This window comes from Terrapene carolina, unplaced genomic scaffold, assembly GCF_002925995.2.
Source record: "Terrapene carolina triunguis isolate 2854851 unplaced genomic scaffold, T_m_triunguis-2.0 Scaffold130, whole genome shotgun sequence".
Classification (NCBI taxonomy): Eukaryota; Metazoa; Chordata; order Testudines; family Emydidae; genus Terrapene; species Terrapene triunguis.
The window spans coordinates 17,393,175-17,419,715 of NW_020664481.1; the positions used below are offsets into that span (position 1 = coordinate 17,393,175).

The following is a 26,541-nucleotide window of genomic DNA, read 5'->3' on the forward strand; positions in this document are numbered from 1 at the left end:
CTGTTTGCTACACTGACAACATGGCATGGTTATCATTGACATGTTGTGCAATAGAATAATTGAATTAATATGTTTAGTGGTCAGATCCCCATGAAAAGCAAAATTGGAATAATGTGGATGTAGTTGGCATGGTGGTTTTTTTTAGTCTTAATATATCTCAAACGGAATGGAACTGTTGTTTCTAGTGTTCATTAGATTTAAAACAAGATATTTGTTATCAGCTACACTTGTTTATTCACATGTAGAATCGGTAACAATATAAATCCATCAGCCCCAGGTTTTCATTACATTTCATATATTATTTTTACTGCCTTGTTAATAATTACTTTCCTAGCTCCTAATAAAGTAAATTGAAAACAGGATTACTACAAATTATTTTAAAAGAAAGCCATCACATTTACAAACGCCAATCTCTTCCTCTGGGCAAAGATAAAGGACAGCTATTAACTGCATTTCTGATTCCTAATTGCAGAGTTGCTGGGAAAAAGGCATCTAAACGTACCAAGTCAATCAACGGATCCCTCTATATCTTCAGGGGCCGAATAAACACCGAGGTCATGGAAGTGGAGAATGTGGAAGATGGGACAGGTAAGGGATCAGTTTTCTCCCTCTAAGGACAGAGCAGGTCCATATCCTCCCTTGGTAAACCGCAAAGTACAAAAGTACTGCATCTGGTTGCAGTTTGGGTCCTTCCCTGGGACTCTGGCTCAGGCCCTATGTGAGCAGCAAAAAGTGTTATATACCCTTGTCATTTGAAATATTGCCAATTGTTACCCTGAGAATCAAGCCATTTATAAAGGATTTGCTGCCATGAATGAAATATGATTAGATATTACTGTCCTTGTGACCTACTGACACTGGAATCTGGCTTTGATAGAAAAGAACTAGTGGGTTTCAGTTCAGATCTTCAGTTGCCACCTATTGCTGTTGCACTGGGTCATGGGGTTGGTATTCTGTCCTTGAGGCCAGGGGCAGGCTAAGGGGACAATGCAAGAGTCCCTATGTTCTTAATGCAAAAATCCTCCCAATGTAAGTTGTGGAGGAGCTAGTGAATTCCCAGGAGGCTCAGAATGGAGAAACTTGACAAAGAGCAGATTCTTTTTCACTCAACATTTTAGATCCAGATATTTTCTTTAAAGGATTTTCATTTGAAAGCTTCTAGTACAGGGGTCGGCAACCTTTCAGAAGTGCTGTGCCGAGTCTTCATTTATTCACTCTAATTTAAGGTTTCGCGTGCCAGTAATACATTTTAACCTTTTTAGAAGGTCTCTTTCTATAAGTCTATAATATATAACTAAACTATTGTTGTATGTAAAGTAAATAAGGTTTTTAAAATGTTTAAAAAGCTTCATTTAAAATTAAATTAAAATGCAGAGCCCCTTGGACCAGTGGCCAGGACCCGGGCAGTGTGAGTGCCATTGAAAATCAGCTCGCGTGCCACCTTCGGCACACATGCCATAGGTTGCCTACCCCGTTCTAGTATGATGAGGCCCAGCTATAAAGCGTCACTAATTAGGTCCCTTTTGGGGCTGAGGCCATGGACATGGAGCATAGAGACTGAAAGGGAGGGATTCACACTAGAAGAGGTTGCTGTAGGTCTGGGTTGTAGCAGAGAAACCAGGGGATGGTTCATAGATTCATTGCTTCCAAGGCCAGAAGGGACCACTATGATCAGGTAGTCAGCCCTCCTATATAACGCAGGCCATAAGGAGTGCCCTGAATGAATCCCTGTTTGAACTAGAGGTGATCTCTTGGGAAAACACAGTGTGTCCATGTGTCCATGTGTGAGGGAGTGCGTGTCACTTCCAGATGTGCACTGCCACTGCCGGCATGTGTCACTTGTGCAGGGGTGATGAGAGAATTTCAGTCTCTAGGCCTGTACTTTGACACTTTTCACTTTCCTTGGCAGGACTTTGCACTACGGGATTTGTCCAATACAGAATAGAAATATATCAGTATAATTTCACTGGAACTCAAGCCGTCGGGGAGCCCACTGCAGACTTCCCCTGTTAACATGGCTCTCGGGAATGAGACTTGCCCAAACTCTTGCTGACTGAGGGGAATGCTGCTCAGGCATGGAACTCCCATTGCCACCAGTGGAATTTCTGATTGTTGAGCAGTCACAGTTTCAGGCCCATAATATACAAGAACCCAAGTTTTCAAACTTGGCGCACTAAAGATAGGTAGCTACATGAGTATTAGATTGTCAGAGGAGCTAAGCACCCCCAGCTTCCATTGACTTCCGTAAGAGCTGCAAGTGTCCAGCACCTGTGAAATTCAGGGCATTTAAATGTGGATATTGTGGCCAAAGCATCCAAGGTTAATTTGTTTTCATTAAAGGGCCAGGCCTTCCATTCACTGTCTGGGCTGTGCATTGTGTTTTTGCAGCAGATTATCACAGCAACGGCTACACGGTGACTAATGGCTGGAAGATACACAACACTGCCAAAAACAAATGGTTTGTTTGCATGGCCAAGACTCCAGAGGACAAACAGAAATGGCTGGATGCTATAATCAAGGAAAGGGAACAGAGAGAGAGTAAGTGAATGGCATATCTTCTAACAGCACTGAGTGACTCACACAGGAGAGACACTGTGTGTGTGAACACGTGTGTGTGTGTGTGTATGTGCGCATACATGGATGTGTGCGTACATGTTTGGGTGACTATGAATGTGTCAGAGGGAGAGAGAAGCTGTTCTAGTTTCTTAAAGTTTTCCTCTATGTGACAGTGGCTTTTAATGGCCAACTTTAATGACAAGAGAATCAAGTGACTGGAAGCATCTAATTCTTAATTTACCCTTGGGCATTTTAATGCCCCAGGCATCATATTTACAGGAATCAAATTGTCAGTTTCTTTTATGCACTGAAGCACTTTGAAACATTGTCTTTACTTAATCGATTTTTAAGTTTTATTTGTAAATAGAGTCTGCAAGGTGGAAAAAAACAGCCTTTTGCCAGGCGGTGCTACAAACTCATCCTCACAAGGAGTCAACCTAAATGTTTCTGGGCAGTGCATTGAAATAAAACAATTCAGGGAGAACATCTTTGGGACTGTTTGGGCTTCGCAGACTAGGAATGTTGACAAATCTGTGCAAATGTTTGTGTCGCTTTTATCTTTCTGGAACTGAATGAAAAACATGATTGTCTGTGGAACTGTTCTGTAAGAGAGGTAAGGTCTATGGAGCCTAAACACAGGACGGGGAGCCAGGAATCCTTGAGTGAAATGTTTCTGACACCGACTTCCTCTGTAGCCTCAGACAAGTTATATAACTGCTCAGCCTGTTTCCCTATCTTCAGAATGGGAACAATAACTCATTGGCAGAGGTGTTGCCAGTTAACGTTCCTAAAGCACTTTGGAGATTAGGAGCCTGACCTATAGAAGTGTCCTTCCATTTTGCAGGCACTGTTTTGTGGGTACAGTTGGCCTCATTTGCAGCTGTAACTACCTAATTCTGCCAGCATGAACTGAGGTCAGTCTGAGACCCCTTTTGTACCTAAGCCCTATAAATGTTAAGTGATCCTGGTTTTCACTAGGAATTTCAAAGGATTTTAAGGGAGATGGACACCAAAATCCCACTGAAATTTAATTGGAGTTAGGTGCCCAAATCCCTCAGGCTGCTTTGGAAATCCTAGCTCTAATTATTACAATACAATACTTTACTGCGTGATAAAGTGCAGTACAGTGTAGTATAGTACAATACAAATTACAATGTGGGTTGTTATCTTGGAATACAAGAATCATTGATAATGTGCCTTGTCATATCTGAATGCCAAGGTACCTGCCAATAATAGCAGGGAAACCATCTTCAGAATACTGTCCAGCCATAGCATAAATGAAAGTGAACTTCTAACCTCAGGCCAAAACCAGTAAGAGAAGGAATATCCCTGAAGACCAGTGAGAGAGTTTTAACTTTTTAAAGAATGTTTCTAACCATTGGAGGCTGGGAGGTGTCTGCTCGCTAATCAGTTCTGCATCACATTCTAACAGAGGGATCCTGCTGTGCTCCTTTAGCATTTTTCATTAAAATGGAGTTCCTAGCTCCCAGGCCTGTGTTCAGAACACTAGCCCACATCACTCCAAATCTTCATTGCAGATTAAATTCTTGTTTTATGGCAGCTTGATGTTTTGTGAAAATTCCTGTGCAATCAGATTAAAAATAAAAAAGAGGAGACAGGTTTAATAAGAAACAAAAGAGAGAGGGTGAGACAAACAGAACCACCGTTAAATAAACAGTTGGGTAGGGGAGAGAGGAGCCACCCATCAGGATGGTTGGGGACAAAGCAGAACCAAAAGAAAAATTAAAAATTAGAGTATTCTAATGATATGGGTTCTTTGCTGGTATACGTAAGCACGGGAACTAGGGGTGCAGAGAGTGCTGCAGCACCCCCGGGCTCCCGGCTGCCACCCCGCACCCAAGGTCTCGGTTGCCGCCCCACGCCCAGGGTCTCGGCTGCCACCCCATGCGCCCGGGGCTCTGCTACTGCCCCGCGCACCTGGGGTCCCAGCTGCCAGCCGGTGCGCCTGGGGTCCTGGCTGCTGGCCTCAGCTCTGGGGTTGGTGGGGGTGGACAGCGGCAACGGGGCTGGCTTTCAGCACCCCCACTATTAAAAATGTTCCAGCGCCAGTGCTGGCATATGTGAGATGTCTTCAGTGCTGAGCTGTTTTTACCCACACTCACGCACGCAGGTATTATATAATGTCATATTATAATATGTTACATAATTTGACTGCCCTTATACAGGTGGCAGTAAATATTAGAAACCTACAGTAGAGAAAGCATGCAATGTACACTTTGTTTCCACTTCTCTTTAAGAACTGCTGATGCCTCATAGCAAACTTTAAAAACCCCATTCTGCTTAGACACAGACTCCAATTCTATAGCCTTGATCCAAAATTGTTGGTTACTTTTTGATAATTATGACCTCATCCACTGTGTACTGCTGTGTGCCTCTGTAAAGCAGGGGAAACAATACTTTCCTACTTTGGGGCCATTGCATGAAATGTAATATTTGTAGAATGCTTTTAGATCCACAGGTGGAAATATCAACTCTTAACAACAACAACAACAACACACAACAAAATCCTCAGGAAAAAAATACAGAAAATCTTGGTGAAGGAAGCAGAATTATTTTTTAATGGAAAGTTTCTCAAAATTTTCTGTGCAGCATCAGCTACTCTGTCTTTTTTTTCTCGGCTGCTTTTCATCATCCTGGTTTATGATGTGGCAGTCGATGACAGGAACTCCGGATAAACACGACTATCGTGGCAGACATTCCAGACCTTATTGGAAAGCTTCATTTGACTCAGTACTTGCAAGGTCACAGAGCTATCAGTGTTTGGATTAGAAACCTTGGTGAGCTTCCCAATTCTGTGTGATCCTGGAATGAGCTGTGCAGAATGTGCATTCTAGTCTGCTGTTTACATCAGAGCTTGGGGAATTCGGTCATGTCAGACCAGAATGAAACATGTGTACTATTACACTGGCTGTTTTCTATCACAAGTTCACATTGCAAATTAGCTTTGGCTACACATAACAGCATGCATATTTGAATCAGATCATAGGATGGGGGAGGTGATACTAAGTCAGGAGGTCTGCAGAACCAAAACCTTTAGGCAGATATTGGATACATGAAACAAATGCTACCTTTGCAGAATGAAATATTGCATAAGACTCTCACTTCTTAAGCACATGTACCAAAACTCTGAAACAAATGCAATAACCATTTGAAAAAAACTCGAAGGCAGTGTGGTGAATAATTGATGGCCATCAGGGCTGTTAATTTTTGTTCAACTTTAGTTCTTCAAGCATAAAATAAGGCTAGAAGGGGTAAACTGGGCATCCTTTAGAGATAATTATGTATCTCTCTATCTAACTAGCCTTTCAGGCTGTTGCTTTAGTGTACAAAGTGAATGTATTGCTGGTGAAAGGTGCGAGAATAAAATAACTGGAAAACCAAGTCCTCTGTTCATTTACCAGACAGGTACAGCACAGACAACAGCAGTGCGTGCTCCCTCCATGCTCTGTCCCACCCAAGTGCCTTAACCCTCAACACCAGGGGCAAAAAATTAAAACAGTTTCCATGGTCTTTAATAAGATAAGAAAAGCCAGCTGTGATGTGGATGCATGTTCACTAGGAGCTGGAGTCAGACCAATAGGCTCATTTCAGACCAGCCATCTGATTGTTGCAACTTTCAGTCATGATTAAATTGGGCCACATGCAAACTGACAGCTGGAAGGTGACACCCTTCATATATCCCATCACCACTCGCTGAAGGCATCCAGTATCTCTCCAGCTGACTGCTTGATATGGTAGCCACAGTGTATCATCTAGCACAGCTTATTTACTGGTGATAAACCGAGGAATCAGTGTTCATATCTAGATTGGGTTTAAGTCAGGGTCTGGATTTAGTGTCAACAGAATTTTGGCCCCAATGATGGAAGTCTCTCAAAATCATCTGTCATCTTGAACTAATTCTTGTGAGGGTTACAGCTGCACCAGGAATGAATTGGGAATGATTTGTTTGTTTGTTCCAACTTGCGCATGTTCTCAGTGCATGTTCCTGAGAACATTCCACTATGTGGGATGTGATGGAGGCCTCCCATCAATTTTGCATCCAGATTGTGAAGGGCCCCATTTTTCCAATGCTTGTAAAATAAGACACTGCCATAAACTCTTATCGTCCCGTGTGGCTGCTGCTGCTCTGTGTATGTGGCTGGCTTCAACTTTTGGCTTTGAGCGAACACTTTGATGGCCAGGATCTGAGGGAACCCCTGCTTTGTATTCCAGGTCTGAAACTGGGAATGGAGAGGGATGCGTACGTCATGATTGCGGAGAAAGGAGAGAAGCTGTATCACATGATGATGACCAAGAAAGTGAACCTTATCAAAGACAGGAGGAGAAAATTAAGCACTGTTCCCAAGTGCTTTCTTGGCAAGTAAGTGGTGTTTGGATTGAAAAGGCCCTTTCATGCCAATTAACCGAAGGGACTGTGGGTTTTCTGTGGATGGTATTGTGAGGGCAGATCAGCTGGGCTTTGCCGGGGCTTAATTGGAAAAGCCATAACCCCCATTACAGCTGCAGTTTATTAAAATTAATCATTAGTTTCTATGTAGTGCTCTGCACAGGCTGTACAATAGCAGCATATTCCACTGTGGAATATTTCACAACAATTATTTCAGATCGGCAGCAGGAGTAAGAAAAAGAGCCTAACCCCCAGATAGCCCACCTGTGTCCCCTTTTGTTCAGAAGGGGATGTTTTATGAGCAACGTTTGAACCCAGTAGAGCTACGCCAGCCTCAGCATCAAATCTAGAGTGTGTTCATTTAGTTATTGCTACACCAGAGACAATGTAAATTGAACAGGAGACCTCATGTCTTGTAGAAGTAAGGGATAAAAAGGACTTTTCTATGGGAGAAAACTCTCTCAGTCAGGCTAGACATTAGGAAATAATTCTTAACCATCACAGAGATTATGTCTTTGAAGAGACACTGCGGAGGTGCCAGAGCACCATTACAGGAGGCGGTCAAGGGGAGATTAGATAAGGCACTAGTGGGACTATTGTAGGGAAATGTCCTGCACAGCTCACAGGGAGTCAGAGTTGGTGACCTGAGAAGACTTTTCCGACTCGGCTGCCTGTAGTTGAAATTATCAGCTGGGAAAAAATAATTTTGAGAGACAGCTTATCCAGATACTTCCCCTCCCTCCTGTTCCCAATCACTGTAATGAGGCCGTTTGCATGCAGCAGCCCTTGGGTGTATGTGAAGTGGAAGTGATGCAGTGTCTTTACGCCTGACAGACGGCAGTCTTGATTGACAGACTGGTATTCCTGGTAGAGTGAAAGTGCTTGGCTCTTTTTTATTTTTCCTAGTTTCACATGGAAAGTTTGGGCTCTGGATGTGAGGCGAGTTCTAGTATTTCCCAGTTTATGCACAGCCAGAAGTGCCAGACCAAAAGGTTGTGTCCTCACAATACTGGGTCCTTTGCTGAGTCCCCATATGTTATCTAGTTCCAAAAGTCATACGTGGAATTTCCTGAGCAAGCCCTTTCTCTTTAAACATACTCCTTTATGTATTGTAAATGCTTCACACTTTCTTCTGCTCAATGCCCTCAGTCCAGCCTGGCAACAACCCTGATATTCCAGTCTTGGAAACGTGATGCAGCTCTGGCAATGCCCCACAATCCTGACCCCTCCTAGGACCCCACGACCTACCAATGCACCTCAATCCTGAACTATTGTGTCTCTGCTATTTCATTCAGAATGCCACTCTTCTCCATAAAAAGTAGCTTTGCCAGTGCACGTCAGCCTTTACCTAAAGCAACTTTTCTATTCTAGTCCTGGGCCACCAGTACAGCTCAGCCAATGCATTTCAATCCTAACCTTTTTGCAAACTTGCCGTTCCATTGCTGGGCTTGCCCTGAACAATTCATTTCAATGGTGACCTGCACATTTGCCGGCCATTCCAGCCCAGGATCTCAAAGAAGAAGTTACTGTTGTGTTGAATTGTGCTTGTGTATTTGGTGGTTTTGAGGTGCAGGCAGGTATCAGCTGAGAATAAGGCCTGGTCTACACTAACCCCCCAATTCGAACTAAGATACGCAGCTTCAGCTACGTGAATAACGTAGCTGAAGTCGACGTACCTTAGTTCGAACTTACCGCGGTCCAGACGCAGCAGGCAGGCTCCCCTGTCGACTCCGCATACTCCTCTCGCCGAGCAGGAGTTCCGGAGTCGACGGCGAGCACTTCTGGGTTCGATTTATCGCGTCCAGACAAGACGCGATAAATCGAACCCAGAAGTTCGATGGCTTGCCGCCGAACCAGCGGGTAAGTATAGACGTACCCCTAAGACTGAGGCTGCTAAACTCATTTCACTCCTGCCCTTTGGCCATCTCACAGCATCCTACTGCACTAGAGCAATAGCACTAAATGATTCAAGGGAGAAAGTGTAGATGTAGAGGGAAAAGCTAATACTGATGTGCAGTGGACTAGCCATAACTGCCTCCAACACCTTGGTGTTATGAGTTATAGAAATATCAAGTGTATTTATTTATAGGACTCTCTCTGGAATTTGATTGCAAGGAATGATTTATGAGAGAGTAAATCCACCTTGCTAAGTTCTCTTCAGGTGCACCGGCAGACCATCCAGGTATGCGAATAATCATACTCTGTGAAAGGGATGCTTTAGTGCCAGGAATGCATTTGCCACAACGGTTGCTTTTTGTACTTTTTTCCTTCAGCACCCAGTTGCTCAAATGACCTTGAACGTTATTGAGTTTTGCAATGTAGAGGGGTTAACAACCCTAGAAGGTTTCAAATCTGTGTGGGCAGATTGGAGCAACCTAAATGGCTTGGAAAGATTTTTCTGTGTATTTCTTGAGGAGCAGAAACCCAGTAACCTCAGGGGTGGGTAGAGGTGATGTGGCTGTCAGAATTTAGAATTAAGACTACTCTAAATTATGCTGGGGACAAACCAGGGATCCGACAAGTGCCAAGGGGGCTTATGGCAAGCTTTACCCCACCTCCCACTCCCCACTTCCCAACCCCACCTGAGCTGAGCAGAGTTGAGTATTTGCCCCTGGTCTCTATTTAAGCCGAGGCAAAAGTGTCTAAGCACCCTCTTGCCCCAGGACCTAAGTTAGCTGTCTATACCACTTTTCACCTATTGAAGTGACAAGTGAAATGAATGACCATATATTTAGGGCTTTAAAGTGCATTTTATTGAAATAGAAAAGGCAAGATTATAGGCAATTCCAAGGGCTAAATTCTTCCCTCACCCAGGTGCATACAGCTAACACTGAAGTCATGTATGTAGTAGAATGTGACCCTAAGGACATTCCCAAATATCACCAAATTAATTAACATATTTGTGGTAGGCACTGGTTGCCAACTTTCTAATTGCAGAAAACCGAACAACCCTTCCCTGCCCCTTCTCTGAGGCCCCGCCACCACTCATTCCATCCCCCTCCCTCCATCGCTCTCTCTCCCCCATCCTCATTCACTCACTCATTTTTACCAGGCTGGAGCAGGAGGTTGGGGTGTGGGAGGGGGTGAGGGCTCTGGCTGGGGGGGCGGGCTCTGGGGTAGGGCCAGGGATGAGTGTTTTGCGGTGCAGGAGAGGGCTCCAGGCTGGGGCCGAGGGGTTCGGAGTGCTGGGAGGGAGTTTGAATGCAGGAGGGGGTGCAGGGTGTGGGCTCTGGGAGGCAGTTTGGGTGCAAGGGGGGCTCAGGATTGGGTTGGGGTGCAGGAGTGGATGTGGGATGAGGGCTCCAGGAGGGGGCTCAGGGATGGGGCAGTGGTTGGGGTGTGGGAGGAGGTGCAGAGTGCGTGCTCTGGGAGGGGGCTCAGGGCTGGAGCAGGGGTTGAGGTGCGGGATGCGAGCTCTGGGCGGCGCTTACCTCAGGTGGCTCCCAGAAGTGGCCGGTATGTCCCTGCAGCCTCTAGGCACAGGGGTGGCCAGGGGGCTCTGCACGCTGCCCGCACCCGCAGGCGCCACCCCCACAGCTCCTATTGGCTGCGGTTCCTGGCCAATGGGAGCTGCGGAGACGGCACTTGGGGCGGGGGCAGCACGCATAGCCTCCCTGGCTGCCCCTGTGCCTAAGGCTGCAGAGACATACCGGCCACTTCTGGGAGCCGCGCAGAGCCAGAGCAGGCAAGGAGCCTGCCTTAGCCCCGCTGCACCACCGACCAGACTTTTAATGGCCCGGTCAGCAGTGCTGACCGGAGCCACCAGGGTCCCTTTTCGACCGGGCGTTCTGGTTGAAAACCGGACGCCTGGCAACCCTAACTTGAGGGTAGACTAGGGTGACCAGATGACAAAGATGAAATATTTGGGGGGGGGGGGGGGGGGGCCGCTGGGGGGAAAAAAAAAAAAAGCCGACGGCGGAGCAGCCCCGTCTCCACCCGACTCTATGGTGGCCGCAACAGCTGAGCGCACCCCGGCCCGGAGCTCCCAAGCCCACGTGCTGCACTAGATCCCCGGGGCAGCCTGGCTTGCTTCCCGGCCACCCTCCCCGCCATGGGCGCGGCGCAGGAGGCCCAGGCCTGCCTTGCCTTCTACCTGGGGCTCAGGCGGAGGGAGCCGCTGCGGGATCTCTGCTGGGCCTTGCTCACCTTCCTGGAGAAGCTGGACTGGAGCAGTTTGCAGGGTGAGTGCTGGGGGCCACCCCCTCCCTCCAGGCTTGCGCCGCCATACAGCTGATCAGTGCAAGCCTGGGAGGGAGGAGGAATGCGGCGTGCTTGGGGAAGAGGCGGGGCCAGGGCAGGAATTTGGGGAGGGATCCAATGGGGCAGTGAGGGGGCGGGGCTGGGGGCGGGACCAGGGCGGGGATTTGGGGAGGGATCCAATGGGGGAAGGAGGGGGCGGGGCTGGGGGCAGGGGGGCGAGAGCCCCTCCGGGCTCCGCCTGTGCGCCGGAGCGGAGGGCAAAATTGCTTGTTTGTCCCGCGTCCCGACCAAACATCGGTCGGGACGCGGGACAAACAAGCAAATATCAGGACAGTCCCGATAAAATCGGGACATCTGGTCACCTAGGGTAGATTTTGCTGTGTGCTGGGCCTCTGGCTAAACTCTACAGTGGTGTGCCCCATTCCAGACATACAGACCTGGGAGTGAAACCATGTGTAGACACCAGGGGGCAGACCCTCAGTTGGTAAAATTGTTCATTGATTTGCGCTATGACAATTTATACCCTATGAGGATCTCCCCCTCCCCCCTCCAGATCTGAGAGGGAAGCTACAGCCCTTCCAGCTTCTGCTTTTTTTGTGTAGAACTAGATCCCTGGAGTTTGAGGGACTCCCCAGTATAAAACAGTTCTCTTTAAGTATAAAACTAAGAGCTGATGGGAAAAAATAACTGAATGCTGCTCCGAAGACCCTGAAGCCTTTAGCAAAGTGTGATGGTTTTCTTAAGTGCTACTTTAAGATTTCTATGGATTTTGGTTCTCAAGCAAAATTAGTGTTTGCTCTGTAGGCTTAATAAACTCTGAGAAGTATGTGACCCAGGAATATTGGCAGCTGCTGGACTGTTGCCAAAAAAACATCTGTTTGAAGCCAAAGAAGGACAATCAAGGAGTTTACAGGATGATGGAATTTTAACCTCATGCACTTGTTAGGCAGGAGAGGGCGGGGTCGCATGGATTCTGTTAGTGCAAATGCATATGGAGATAAGGGAACTGCATGTGCAAATGGCCAGGTAGACAGCTGAGTGACCATTTGCACACACAGTTACTTGATTTCCATGACTTCCATGTTGCAGGTAACTTCACCTACAATTTAATTGCATGTTAATTTGTGCACTAAATGTGTTTGAACATCAGAGTGTCTAATTCGGTCTCCCATGGGTCCCTGGGGCTTAGTTCCTCATTTCATTTGCTAATGACCCCTTCTGGCAGACAAGGAGCAGCATTGACTGGCTCAAAGAAAAGACACATCCCACCCTTCTTCACCTTTAATCCATGGGGGAAAGCAAAGGATCCCCTGGGCTCCAAGATAAGTTCATAGTGTTTGTCTCTCCATACAGGAGTTATTTCACATACTCTTTCCCTAAAGTGTTAGGTGCCAGTCTTCCAACCCTCAGCTTTTATTTGTGCACACACAAAATCATGCATTGGCAAGTATGCGCCCGGACTTTGCAGCTGCAAACACCTCTGCACATTTTAATGTTTGTACATGCCCTTTAAATAACCTAACACCTGTTAGCACACAAGTGTATCATTTGCACCTGCAAAGCCTATTGGGAGATATGTCAGAGGGATACAATGGAACATGCATGCAATTTTGCAGGCACATAATTAGGTAGCACAACTCCTATTTCCAGGAATGGGAATGAAGCATCTGATTCCCACCCATCTCTCTGATAGTTTATTTTCTTATTCAGAATCACTGGGAGACCAAGATGTTGGGCCTGATACATCACTGTTTTACTCTGGTCTTTTTACAAACTGTTGGTTTCCATGAGATTATGCTGGTGTAACGAAGCAGTTTTGTTGCTTTCTTTTTGCCGTTACAATTACATGGTAGTCCCTCAACAAGCTGAAGCTATTTTTGATTGTTGTTGTTCTAAAAGCAAAACAGTTACACTACCTAGGCTGGGATGAGTCAGCCCGTGATAAACACAGAAAGACTAAAAATGCTGCAGTAAAAGCCCATAATTGGAGGCACGAATGCTGGTTTTGATAAGCAACAGCCCTACACAAATTGGCAGGCACCCAACTGGTTTACTGAACTCAGAGTTCCCATATGTTGCTCTGCTTTCAAATATTCCTTTTGTTCTTTTCGATTAATTTTACACATTCTGGTGTAGTCCTGATTCAACTGACAAACTTGCTAGGTCCCTCAATGGCACTGCCAGTGTCCCATTCATCAGGTTAGCAAAGTTTATATTCTCTATACACACTGCCACTCTAGTTGAGTCACACACAACATAGCTAGCTGTATTCAGAAGTTTTCCTCTGCCCATGTTTGCAGCTCTGCCTTCATCATAGAAACAAGCTATGTGTCAAAGCACTGTGATTCACCTGCTCATTCAGCATTAGTATCCCTCATACCACCAACTTTTAGTAGGGTAGGAGAGATTGATAATCATTTAATTATAAGACAGGCCCCAGCTTTAATGCAGTGACCTTAAATTAGCCTATCAACAGGACTTGAACTCAGTCTGAGTCTACTCTCATTTGTAACGACGTAACTCTATTAAAGATAATGGAGTTACACCAGTGCAAAACCAGTGAGGGAGGCGAATCAGACCCAATGAAGTAAGATGAATATCTCTTTCAATTCAAGCCATGGACGTTGCTTTGATGGATACCAGGGTAAAAATATCATTTTCCTGTCTGTGATTTATTGTTTTTTAAGGGCATCAATATACTTTCCTTTCCTGCTCTCATTTGGGAGTCTGGAGTGCTCATTAAAATAAGTCCCTGTTGTAGCCCTTTTTGAACCAATTGGATCTTCTTTCCCTCCAAGTCTGCTAGTTATGGAGAATTAAGGGAAATGTTTCCCACAGGAAATGCAGAGCATTTCCCACAGAAATGTAGGCAATCCAGCTGTCTAGAAGAGGCGCCGTCATTCCCTTCTGTGTACTGTAGCCGAAATGTCGTGTAGATGTTAATGCGGTGCTTCAAGAAGAGAGTCACCAGTGGTTGGTTAATGCCTGGCAGAGACATGTTTGCTTGCCCTTAGGGAGAGAGAGCTAATTACTTTTGCTATTCTACTTCCCCTTGCAGTGAGTTTGTATCCTGGCTCATGGAGATTGGGGAGATAAGCAAGCCGGAGGAAGGGGTCAACCTGGGACAAGCCCTGTTGGAAAATGGCATCATTCATCATGGTGAGTGCTCTGTGTCATAGCAAAGTGCCAGATCTTAGTAAGACACTGGAGACATTGGTGTAAAGGCACTTGCAGTTGTTCACATGACATTCAAGCAGCTTCTCTCAATGTTTGCATCAAATCCTCATTGTCCCACTGTGAGAGGGCATTTAACTCCTACTAGCATTAATGGGAGTTATACACATGAGGGGGCCACCTTTGTGGTAGTTGTGTCATAACATAATGACTCAGCATCCATCCTAAGGCAAGGCTGCATCTCTCCAATGACAGGCTGTGTGACAGTCTTGTGAAAATCAAGGCCGTCTCTGAATCTGGGATTGGGTAACAACCCTAAGTGGCATATGGAGGAAAAGTGACCCTTCAGTTTGAGACAAATGCATTACAGAGTAAGTGGATCCTTTCTCCATGCCTCTTAGCTGTTTTACTGAGCAAAGGAGTAGAAGGACAGTATTCCAGGTGCAGTGCCCTCATCTATGACAATCCAAGCACTTGTGTTCCTTTGGGTAAGTGCACTCTGAGGGCCAGATTTTGGATAAACAAACACATCTAGTCGGCCATTTATGCCTGTAATTACTTGACTTGCATGTACCATCTCAGTAGTTGCATGCACACACACACACACACACACACACACACACAGGCCTAAAAATTGTGTGTTCATTTGCACTTAGTATTTTTAAAAATCCAGCCTTGAGCAACAAGTCCATTCTCGATGTCTGCTATGGAAAGCAAGAGAGGAGAGCCAAGTTGTGCAACTCAGGAAAAGACCAGAGACTTGAGTAACAGGGTGGGGTCTGTGGCTGACTGAGTGTAGAGACATTGGACAATTTCCCTTAAAAAATGAGGCTCAGCCTGAGGAGCTGCAGAAGTTAGGAGTGTTTTCTCATCGACACACAGTATTCTCCTTATGCCGTGAGATTCCTAGCCATAGAGTGAGGTAGTAATGGGGGCGGGGGAGTATTTGTCCTTTCCAGCTCACTTTCCAAGAGCATATCTTTTTAAAAGTGTCATGTGACTTTGTTGATGAAGCCCAGGAAATGTTCCTTCTACATGAAATCCTAGGGCAGATTTTTAAGGTTCTGAGGCCTCTTTGTATGAGCAGTTGTGTGAGCGTTTGCACACCTGACTTGTTTGAAAATCTGACCCACTCCCTGTATTTCTAGTAAAGCATGATTTTTCTCCTGCTTTTTGTGCCCTTCAAAACCCACATTTCTCCTGTTCTTTCCCATTCTTTTTCCATTTCAGAAAGCAGAATAACTCAGTCATGTACAATTTAAACAGCAGGTGCCCCATTTCTAGCCATTAGATGTATGTGGCTGGAAAATGCTCCTCAAGGGAATAAGGATTTTATTCCTTAAGGTCCTAAATTTCCGTGCAATCTCTAATCCAGTTTAAATAGGGGAGCTATTTAATGAGACTAGTATTGCTTTAGCACTAATCTGTTGGCATTATAGCTCCACTAGGGCTTCTTCCAGGTGATTATAACAGTGTTAAGAAATGATGTCTGTTGTCTTCTCTTAATCAAAACACAGGGAAACCTTTATTTGCTGTGTGCTAATACCAGCAGCATGAGATTTCCCCATGCACACACACTTCCACCGCCCATGTGCAGACACCTTCATTCGTTTGCACTCACTATGAGCCCCTCTTTCAAAAATGCTCAACTCCCATTTAGGCAACAAAATAAGTGGCCAGATTTTCAAAAGTGCTCAGTACCGCGGAGCTCCCATTGTGACACTGATGTCTTATTTACGTGCCTAAATAGAAACTGAGCCCTAATTGTGGGTTCTGAGTCCTTGAAACTATGACCCCATGTGCATATGCACACAGATATCCCTTTGCATGCATACCCATACTCTACACACACACTCAATCGCTTGCACAGCACAAGAAACTCTTCTGAGGATGCATGATCCAGTATTGATATTTTATTACAGCTATTCAAGCTACTATAGCTGACCACCCTGGCATTGGTCTGAGGTTCTTAGATATGATTTAGCAACTGTCCCAACAAAATCTTCCAGCACAGAGAAATTAAAATAGTTAAATATTACACTCCTCCAAAGGCCCCTGACAAAGAGCAGATCCCTATGCCTGTTTAAAATATTGCCTGTATCTAGAGCTCCTATTGTCATTGTCTCCTGGTGACAATTGGTATGCTTTAGAAGGCACCTTCAACCCTATTTTTAGCTGAGGAAACTTCCCTTGTAATTAGGCTTTGAGTTTTACTGACATGAAAAGAGTCACAATATCCATCTCTTTATCTTGAATTGAGTTAAAACCAAAACACTGCAATGTAGCCCCACATTAGGCAACGTGTCTTATCTTTTGTTTTTCCTTGGTATAATGTGACTGTTGGAAGAAAACTGCTGATTCTCCTAGCCTGCCTGACCTCCTCTGGGAACAGGACTCTGTGCAAGGCAGAACAGACCCATAGCAGATCACAGACTTGCAGGAGTGCTGAGCTTTGTGCATTTTATCACTTTGCTTCCTCCTCATCTCCTTTAATCCTGGCTCGTTTATCTGAGGCTGCTGATGTGTAAGTGACAGCCTGGTACACATAGCAGCGAACTAAAGGAGTTTCATCAGAACTTTGTCCTAACCTGTGCCGGGCACAAAGGATCAAAGAGATCTCCCCGCAGGACCCATTCTCAGTCAGATTCAGAAGTATCAGACCCAGAGCATGCAGACTCTCAATGAGGAAAGAGTCAGCAGCCATCACAGAGGGCATCAAAAATTCCCCATATATGAAAGGACTTGAGAAGCTTATGAATATGATTATATGATGGGGTTGCCTTCAGTACCAGGAGACTGGACTTGATAAGTCTCTTCCAATCCTATGTCCTGTGTTTCTATGTCAAAACGGTGACTGGATTCTGCAACATGGAACCAGCGTCACCCTTTGAAATTTTATACAATCTTTAACGCCCCGCCAAAGAGAGCAAGCAGCATTATAGACACCCGCAGAACAGGAGGTAGATTATAGGTAGTTCTTCCCCATCCCCAAATATCCACAAAAGAACAATCTTTGTCTTCTAAAGGTGGGGCCCGTCCACTGTGCAGCTCAGACAAAAACCCGGGACTAAACTGGCTCAGGCTAACTCAGTTTAAACAGCTTTGGCCAGCCAGTGAATCCCCATTCTCGTAGGTTGGCCAAACTGCATCTAAATTGAGCTAGTCTCAAATAGTTTTAAACCACATTTTAAGTCAATTCATCAAGCACGGTTCCCAGCCCAGAATATAAGGCTTCAGAAAAAAGCCTGGGGCTACCAGCTAGTTTTAGTCCGTCATATGACTCATTCGAGATAAGAAGGATGACTGAAACTGCTCACTCCTCTCCTTCATCTCTACCTGCTGCTTTGGTTGCTCTGTTCCCTTGCCCTTCTCCTTCCTCTGTATTTGCTTTCAGTTTTGGACTCATCTTTCCATTTGGGACGTGTCCCTATCCCCAATGAATCATATTCTGCTTCCTAAGCTCACGTCAAGTCACCATTATAATACAGCATGGACCAATAAGATCTCAGCTGCACCATTGCAGAATGGCCATTTTAGCAAAGTAGTGTCTGGAGAGCACCATTTAATTACATCAGTGAGCCCATTAACACCTTATTAAAAACCAGTGCTCTGGTGGAAGAATCCGTCCAACATCTGTATTTCATCTCACCAGTATTCTCTCTCCTTTAGGAATTGCAGCAGAGCCTTGGGCAGCCTTGGGCAGCTGCAAAAATCATTTCATTCATGTTAAAATGACTGTTGTAGGGTTACAGAATCTGCAAGGGCCTGATTCAAAGCTGATTGAAGTAAGTGGAAAGACTCCCATTGACTTCAATGGAGCTGGTTCCAAAGCTGTAAACAACTGAAACAGGTTTGATGGAAGAGAACAGCATTTTGCAGGGTATTTCACTTGACTGAAATTGCAACGTTTCGGAGAACCATCCCTTTGGGGCCAGACATTCAGAAATGTATCTGTGCAAGGTATGCACAACAGCAGGACTGGTAATTGTGTGTGTGTGCAAACCTGACAATGTGAGCCTTCGTCATCAGAGGGACTGTAGAAAATGGTAGATTCTTTGCGTGCAGAAATACTGTGCTGTCATAATGCATGGCATGGGAGGAGGCTTAGACTGATTATTAATTACTGCTCTGGTGGTTTCAGTTTCAGATAAGCATCACTTTAAGAATGAGCAGGTGATGTACAGGTTTCGGTATGATGATGGAACGTATAAACCAAGAAGCGAATTGGAAGATATCATGTCCAAGGTACTTGATCTCCCTTGCAGGTTGGAGCCTGATAATAACTCTGAATAATAGTTATGCAGAGTGTCTTTTTTACATCTGTTTGGCCATGACCAGCACTATAGCACACTGTCCAAAGCTAGTAAAACCACTAATTTGTATCATTCTGCCACCATGGTAGTGTAGGAGACATTCTCCCTCTCGTTCCCCATCCTGCCCACTTTTCATGCCATTTTGGATTATTCTATTGATTAGGAGAGAAAGCCAGGCCTAGTGATAAATTATTATTATTATTTACATACATCATGGTTGCACCCAAAGCCCCCAGTCAGGATGAGGGTGTGAATTCTGTAAAAACACAATAGGCTAATTTATACTAGCCGAAGCCTCCTTCCAGTTTAAGAAGAGAGGTGATGTAGCAATGGTGTGTAGATATTTAGGGTTTTTTTAATGATACTTACATATATCTAAGGTGAATTCCAGTGTGATCCCCATCTGCCCCTCAATCTGTTATTAATTGGCTGATTTCTTATGGCCATCACTTCAGAGGTGGTTCTTGAGGAAAGATCAGGAGGAGAAGGGGGGTAATTCCATGGGTAAGAAGCAGCATAGAATAAGCGGAGCTATTTGTGTGAGAAGCTGATGTACAAGGCTGCCATTGCTGGCAGAGCAAAGGAGGTGGGGTGACACAGTAAGAGACAAGTGTGGAAAAGCTGGGAGAGAGGTGAGAAGGTACTTGGAGGTGAAGACAAGAAGCTCACACTTGGTAAAATGAGACTAGGGGAGCCAGTGAAGGGGGACTCAAACAGGGGTGTGATTCAACCAGAGTGATCTTAGCAGCTGCAGTTTGCATGGGCTGGAATGGGGGTGGGTGCTGGAAAGGAGGACGTTAGCAGTAGAGAGCAGAAATGAAACCTCAGTGCCACGGATGGGAGAGAGATTGTTGGAAGTGGAAGGGGAAAGAGAGGAGAAGGAGAAGAGTTTCTAGAAACATTTGATCAGTCTAACTCCTGATGAGAAGATGTTGTCCAGGGCCATACTACTGTAGTTCCAGAGCTGCTATAGCTATTCAGTATGGTTTTTAAAAAACACTGGATCTGATGCATAATTATAAAGCCACATTTGTTTTGTTCCTTAGGGTGTGAGGCTCTATTGCCGACTGCATAGTCTTTACACTCCAGTGATAAAGTAAGTTCTGCTTGTCTGTTGTGTCTGTCTTTCTTAAGGGGATAACATGCTGCCATTTGAAATCTCTCTTTCTCCCTATAACCTGGAATGAAACAGTTTGCTCAGTTTATCCAGGCTCCTTTGCTACCATCCCATCTCCACAGCTGGGATTAGCAGAGGTGCTTCTGCTGAAGGACTGTAGAACTGAATTCAGGAGGGCTGGTCTCAGGGCCATTCTGGAGTCTGCTCTCTCTACCCATTCATCACAACCCTTAGCTTTAGAGCATTTATTTACCCCAGGTATATTCCTGAGTTTGGGGTTAGAGTGGGCATATTAATAAGTGATGCCTGAATCAGGAGAGATCATGGAGGTGCATCTGTTGCTGTTGCTTGTTGCAGGCAGTATTGTTTGTTTTGTTAAGTTATGTAAACTTACTCAGAGGCTGAAGCAAAGGTCTCATAAAAAACCACGAAGGGATAAATCCTGACCTTGGCAAAAAACTCTTACTGACTTCGGCAGGAGGATAGCCTGGATAGGGGCTTTGCAATTTGACCTTGTGTAACAAATATCAGCCCAAGGCATAGAACTAATCGAGGTGCACTAGTTAACCTGCTTCCAAGACATGGGATTTTTAAACCTTAATGCCTTAATGGAACATCCAGATCCGCAATTACTGAAGCCTGTGTCATAAGCCTATGTGAGGTTCGGAATGAAGTGTTTGGATGTCCTGTTCCGCTGCCCATGGTTGAGAATGGGACATTTTCACTCACAGGAACTTTCTGTTTTAAGGTTCATACAATTTTAATGACAAAGAATAACCCCTGGGAAAACCAAATATAGGGTATGGTTGGAGTCCCAATTTGATCAGAGTTGACCTCCTGTCCCTGAGTTGCTCAGGAGATGTTCCACGGCGAAAGATACTTTTGGCATGACAATGCTCTATCTGCAGAATGGACACACTTAATCATAATTCTGCCTAACTGAAAAGGCAATTACCCTGGAGGGTGATGCAGCCGTGAGTAGGCAAAGTGGCAATGTGTGTGTGTGTGTTTGTGTGTGTGCCTCATCCATTAAGAAATTCATATGTAAAGCGGAAATAGCTAATAGTAATGTGAGCCAAGAAAAAATGTCCCTGACCTCAGGGTCCCTACAACATCAGATGGATTGTGCTGGATGCAGCAGTCTCATGAGATAATGATCAGCAAGGAAGAAATACCACCACGGGTCCATCTTGTGGCATTTTAACAATGCACCATTTTTGCTACCAGGAGATTCTCTAGCCATCCTTTTATTTCAAGATTAATCCAAGTTTATGATGGGATGGAATTAAACAGAGTATGACCTGGTACTGTGAAAAATTACAGCCACTGAAAACTTTGGGCTCCTCAAGGATAGACGTACACCTTCAACACTCTCAGACTCTTCTTTGAAGCCCACCGTCCTTCAAACAAACTCTTCTTACCATCTGCCCAGGGTGGACTGATGTCTTCCACTCCTGAATCTCTGATCCTCCTGCTTAATGACAAGTCTCAGCCTGTCCCAGCCGGCAGCAGCCTGGCACCATTCAGTTGTTCGTTGCCCCAATACCCACCTGTTCTGCCTTTCGATCACTGCTCTGTCCGGCATCTTCTGTTCCTACCGTTCCTGCTGTCATAAACTCCTGGTTGAGGAAGCTCACTTTTCAGAGCATGCTTAACAAGCTGGGAAATCTGCTGAAATTGGAATATCTGGGTGTAAATGCCAAGAAGTATTGGGGGGAAACAAGAAGTCCCTGATTTTATGATTCTGTGAATATTTCCTCTGTCACAACCCTAATCCGTTCCCTTTACTGAAAACACAGTGGCCTCGACACAGCATCTGCCTTTGCAGTTTGTAAAACCATGAGTGGGTGGGAACAAAGCTTTGGGGCAAAATATGATGGTGCCCCACTGGCAGCAGAGCATGTCTTACTTTGGAGGGCGTTGCCTCAACAGCAAAGTATGTGAGGAGGGTGTCTAAAGAGAAAATTGTTAGATTTGTGGAAGACCGGCAATAGATGATTGACCAGCTAATGACGGTAAGGGTCATAGCAGGAGTATTTGTTTATTCCCCTGGCACTAGTGTGTGAGTGGTAGATAACACTTCCCTGTGTTATGGGGGCAGTAGGAATCATGCTACTTTAATTTGTCTGAGGCAGGGCGACTGGCTGCGATTCAGGCGTTCACACAGATATGTTTCCATATTGTGGCCACTCATGTAGTGGCATCACCTGCAGCTGATGTATCAGTGAGTTTAGGTCCAGACGTCCTTCCTGAGAAGCATTTAACTGGCAGCAGTGAGCAACTGGGCCTTGGACCAAGAGCCCAAAGCTAATGAAATGTTAGCCCTTTCATCCCAGTGTCAAAGCTCTCCCTGTACGCTGCTGTCCAACATTAAAATGCGAGGAGCCACCTCTCACAATCTGGAAAACCCTATTCATTAGAGCTCAATATTTTCATGCTCTGCTTTCTTATTCTGACATTTCCAAAGCACATTTGCTCATGATAAGTGTGCGAGAGGGGGAAGGTGCCCACATAACTCCCACAGCTTGGGCTGGACTTAATGCATTACTGGAAGCCAGGCCAAAAAATGTGTGTAAACACTATGGGGAAAGCTTTTGTTCTGAGGACACACATTTCTGGAAATGTCACGCTGTTTTTTCAAGTTCTGGAAGTGCTACTTCCCCTTCTAATTTCTTACTTTCTGGGTTATGCAAACATGCAGGTTGGAGTTATTTAAAACAGCCAGACACAGCACAGTCGCATCTGTAGGTGACCAGTAAAGGAAAAATGTGGGTAGGGTGAATTTTAATTTTAGATTTTTCTTCTTTGTCTTAAAAAATCTTTTGTATAATTTGGTGCTAATGAAAGGGGCTGAGTTGATAGCACCAGAGAGTAAAATCTTCTCTTGAGCTATAGAACAGGTACATCCTGGAAGTAGCTGTGAAAGTTGCTCCCACAAAACTGTGCCAATGGACCTCAAACCTGAATTGGAAGGACCACCTCTGGGTTGAGAGGGGAGTTCATCCTCCATGGCCCATTCAGCAGTTGGCCTCTCTGCTGAGACTGCCAACAGGAGCAAGCCAATTAATGCAAATTAATTGCAGTAATGGCTTTTGCAATGTGGGACTAGGAATTGGATCAAGTGACCTAAAGGTAAAAGTCGTTATATCCCAATGTCCTGAGCCACCTAATCCCCCTTGCTTTAGAGACTTGAGACAAATTTATTTTCATAAAGACCCAAAGTATCAATTATTTCCATGATCTTGGAACTGGAATGGACAAAGCCTCTAAGGAGCAGTGAGTTATAAATGTATTTTTCCTTTGTCTCAGGAATGGTGCTGCTCTAGATGAGAGCAGGAGTGTAGAGGTGCTGGTTCATATTAGAAGTCCTATGTACTGGCAATTATAAAAAACACTGTATTTGACCTCTTCTCCCTGGATATGGTGGGAAATAAAATCTAAATGCCAAGTTTCAGAAAAATGTGGATCTGAAGCTGGACATGTTGTTGATCTGGAATATGTTTCTCATCCAGGCTGTGAGATCTTCCCTAGCTTAAATCTCGGTCCTTTCTTCTAGAAGAGCAGAAAGAACAGGAGTACTTGTGGCACCTTAGAGACTAACAAATTTATTAGAGCATAAGCTTTCGTGGGCTACAAGAGCAGAGTCGCTTCTACTTTTTTTTAAATTTTATTTAATTTAGTTACGATGCTACACAAAACAGGGACGGTCTAGTTGACCTCATAGGTCTTTCCCATCCATAATTCCTTTTCCTGCAGAAAATACAGACTGTAATAATTTACTCATTTATCCAGCCTAATTGAAATGTGTACATTTTTATACTGATGTTTCTTATTTTCTTTGACCTAAGAGACCGAGACTACCACTTGAAGACCTACAAATCAGTCATCCCTGCCAGTAAACTAGTGGATTGGCTGATTGCACAGGTAGGAAAATGTAGATAAATAGTACTTACATATATTGCTGTCATGCTATCATTGACAGCTTCTGAGTCGCAAATGCCTGTTCTCACTTCCTGGTGACATTGTAAATAAGAAGAGGGCAGCACTATCTCCTATAAGTGTAAACAAACTTGTTTGTCTTAGTGATTGGCTGAACAAGGAGTAGGACTGAGTGGATTTGTAAGCTCCACTTGAAGCTTGAAGTTTTACATTGTATTGTTTTTGAGTGCAGTTATGTAACAAAGAAAAATCTACATTTGTAAATTGCACTTTCACGACAAAGAGATTGCACTACAGTACTCGTATGAGGTGAATTGAAATATACTATTTCTTTTGTTTATCATTTTAACAGTCAAATATTTATAATCAAAAATAATATACATTTTGATTTCAATTACAACACAGAATACAATGTGTATGAAAATGTAGAAAAACATCCAAAATATTTAATACATTTTAATTGGTATTCTATTGTTTAACAGGGTCATTAAAACTGTGATTAATCACGATTAATTTTTTTAATCGCTATTAATTTTTGTCAGTTAATCGCGTGAGTTAACTGTGATTAATCGACAGCCCTAGAACCTGACTCTCCCTTACATACAGACCCCTTTATTTTAAGTTCTCATTGATGAAAAGCACTAGATAAGAGCTAGGTATTATTATATTGCCAAAGTGACGTAAAAGGGCCTTTGTGTAAGTAAGCATCGGGCCTGGAATGTTCTTCTTCGGAAAGGTTCTCTCCAATTGCATTTGACATCTTTTTACATTAAGGAAACAAACGTGATTGAAGACACACTGTGGGACCCCATTTATCAAATGAAACAGCTGAAGGGGGGCTACCTATTCCTGCCTAGCAAAGGCAGAAGGAAAGCAGACAGATTAGAGCTCAGGTTGTTGAATCTGTTCCATGTGGCTTAACAGGGTCCATGGAGAATGGGGGGAAAAGAAGCTGCTCTGGCCAAAGGGGAGCAATTTAATCAATCTAATGCGGCCATGATTGTAGTTAATCACAGTTCTGTAGGCAAGAGGATGACTCAGAGGTCAAAATAAAAGATCAGTCTTAGGTCTGGAGAAAGTCAACTCATTTTTTCCCCTCCTTTTCCTCATTCTATTCGGTTAATCCAGCCTGCAGGTTTGCTGTTCACTGAATTTTCCTTTACACTTCATGCATTAGGCTTGAATCATCTGTGTATAGAGGCTAAATTGATGTGTGTGAGATATGAGAAAAATGTCTGGGGTATTCATTTAGTTAATAGGAACATTGTCAACATTTAACTTCTGCATCTTGGCCTTGGCCCAATTCCCATTCATGTCATTGGGGACATTCCTTTGATTCTAGTGGGAGTTGGATTGAGTCCCAAATTTGCTAAATTAAAAATCAAAAATATGATTTTTTTTCTAACTGGTGGCACTACAAATTCTTCCATGGATATAAAAATCCAGCCAGATTCTTCCTGCTACTGATGTCATTCCTTCCTTTATGAATAGGTCCTATGGAACTTAGTAGTAAATTTTCACTTTTCTATAGTTTTTTTTTTTAACTATCCCATAGAATTTAATAGAAAATTGCTTCCATGCTATGGAAACCTATAGGATGGTACAGAAACATATAGAAAGATGATTATTTTCTATTAAATTCTGCAGGTATTTGAGTAATTTCTCTAGAACCCTAATGCACTTCTGTAGAATTCTATTAGGACTTTTCTATAAGAGCAGTAATAAAGATTGTGTAATTAGAATTTAGCTGGTGGCCTTGTTGATGTGCATTAAACAGAATAGACTCCCAATTGCTCTTCCATAGCTGTGATGGCTCTACAGGAATGGAAAGGTGTTTGTATCAATAAAGCAGATGCAACTTCCAGGCATTGAGGGGAGCATATGCAGCATGTTGAATATGGGGATGATGCCACTTTCATGTGGCCACTTTTCTGACTATAGCTACACTGTAAGTGCCCTGCATTTACGATAACAACAATCAGATTTCCAGTCAGATAGACCCACAAAGAGCAGCCTTCCTATGCACTTGCTTGGAATCCTCACCCCCAGATTGAACTGTTATCTTACAACTGGTCACGCTTTGGATCTTCTACCTAAATATTTAACAGCTGATTTCAATGCGAGCCGCTGGGTGCTCAGCCCTTTGGAAAATCAGTTCATCTTTTAGTTACCCAAATATGGCCTTAGGAATTTAACTTTAGGCACCCATTTTTGAAAATCTTGGTTGTGGTGTCTAATGTGATTTCATAATTAAACACATCACAGAAAAGGGATCTTGGAAAAAATGCACTTTCTGGTTCTGACAAACCCTCTATAGTCAGGATTTTAAGTAGAAAATCATGGTTTGATTTAGAAATGTACAAAAATAGTGAAGACCATTGTTTCCTTTAGATTCAATGATTCAACATAGTACTTGAAGGATGGAATCTGCCTTCTGTTTGTCATTTGGACTGGAAAAGTCAGGGGGATCTTTCACTAATAGAAGAGGCTGTTTTTCATTTCCTTGGCCCTCACAAATATTCAAAAGATTCAGCAACACAAAGGAGTAAGAGCTTTTTTCCTATAAAAGAAATGACATTTTAGCCATCATTTGAGATCCTAAACCCTGCCTCCTACTTGGAGAATATTATATTTTCTTGCATCTGTCAACAGTCAAGCTGAATTTGGTCTTGAGCGACACTTAACTATGTGTACATTTAACCTGTTGCCATTTAAATTTGATACATGCAACAATCCTTTGTGTATCACGTGCTCTCAGAATCTGGGCCAACATAGACACTAATTGCCTGATTATCAGAGATGTTGAGCACTAGTAGCTCCACTGACATCAATGG

The 26,541-nt window shown here is 44.1% G+C and overlaps 1 protein-coding gene across 3 annotated transcripts in view; it reads left to right on the plus strand.

Annotated features, from left to right (window-relative positions):
* PREX1 (phosphatidylinositol-3,4,5-trisphosphate dependent Rac exchange factor 1) overlaps positions 1-26,541 on the plus strand; it is a 222,263-nt gene that overhangs the window by 132,879 nt on the left and 62,843 nt on the right. For 2 of the 3 annotated variants that reach the window (XM_024207459.2, XM_024207465.2), the window contains exons 8-14: positions 473-588; positions 2,389-2,538; positions 6,790-6,937; positions 14,223-14,323; positions 18,480-18,583; positions 19,698-19,747; positions 23,617-23,692. In XM_024207459.2, the coding sequence (XP_024063227.1) occupies positions 473-588; positions 2,389-2,538; positions 6,790-6,937; positions 14,223-14,323; positions 18,480-18,583; positions 19,698-19,747; positions 23,617-23,692 (745 nt within the window). The remainder of the gene's footprint in view (positions 1-472; positions 589-2,388; positions 2,539-6,789; positions 6,938-14,222; positions 14,324-18,479; positions 18,584-19,697; positions 19,748-23,616; positions 23,693-26,541) is intronic. The other variant, XM_024207472.2, reaches the window with a different exon arrangement.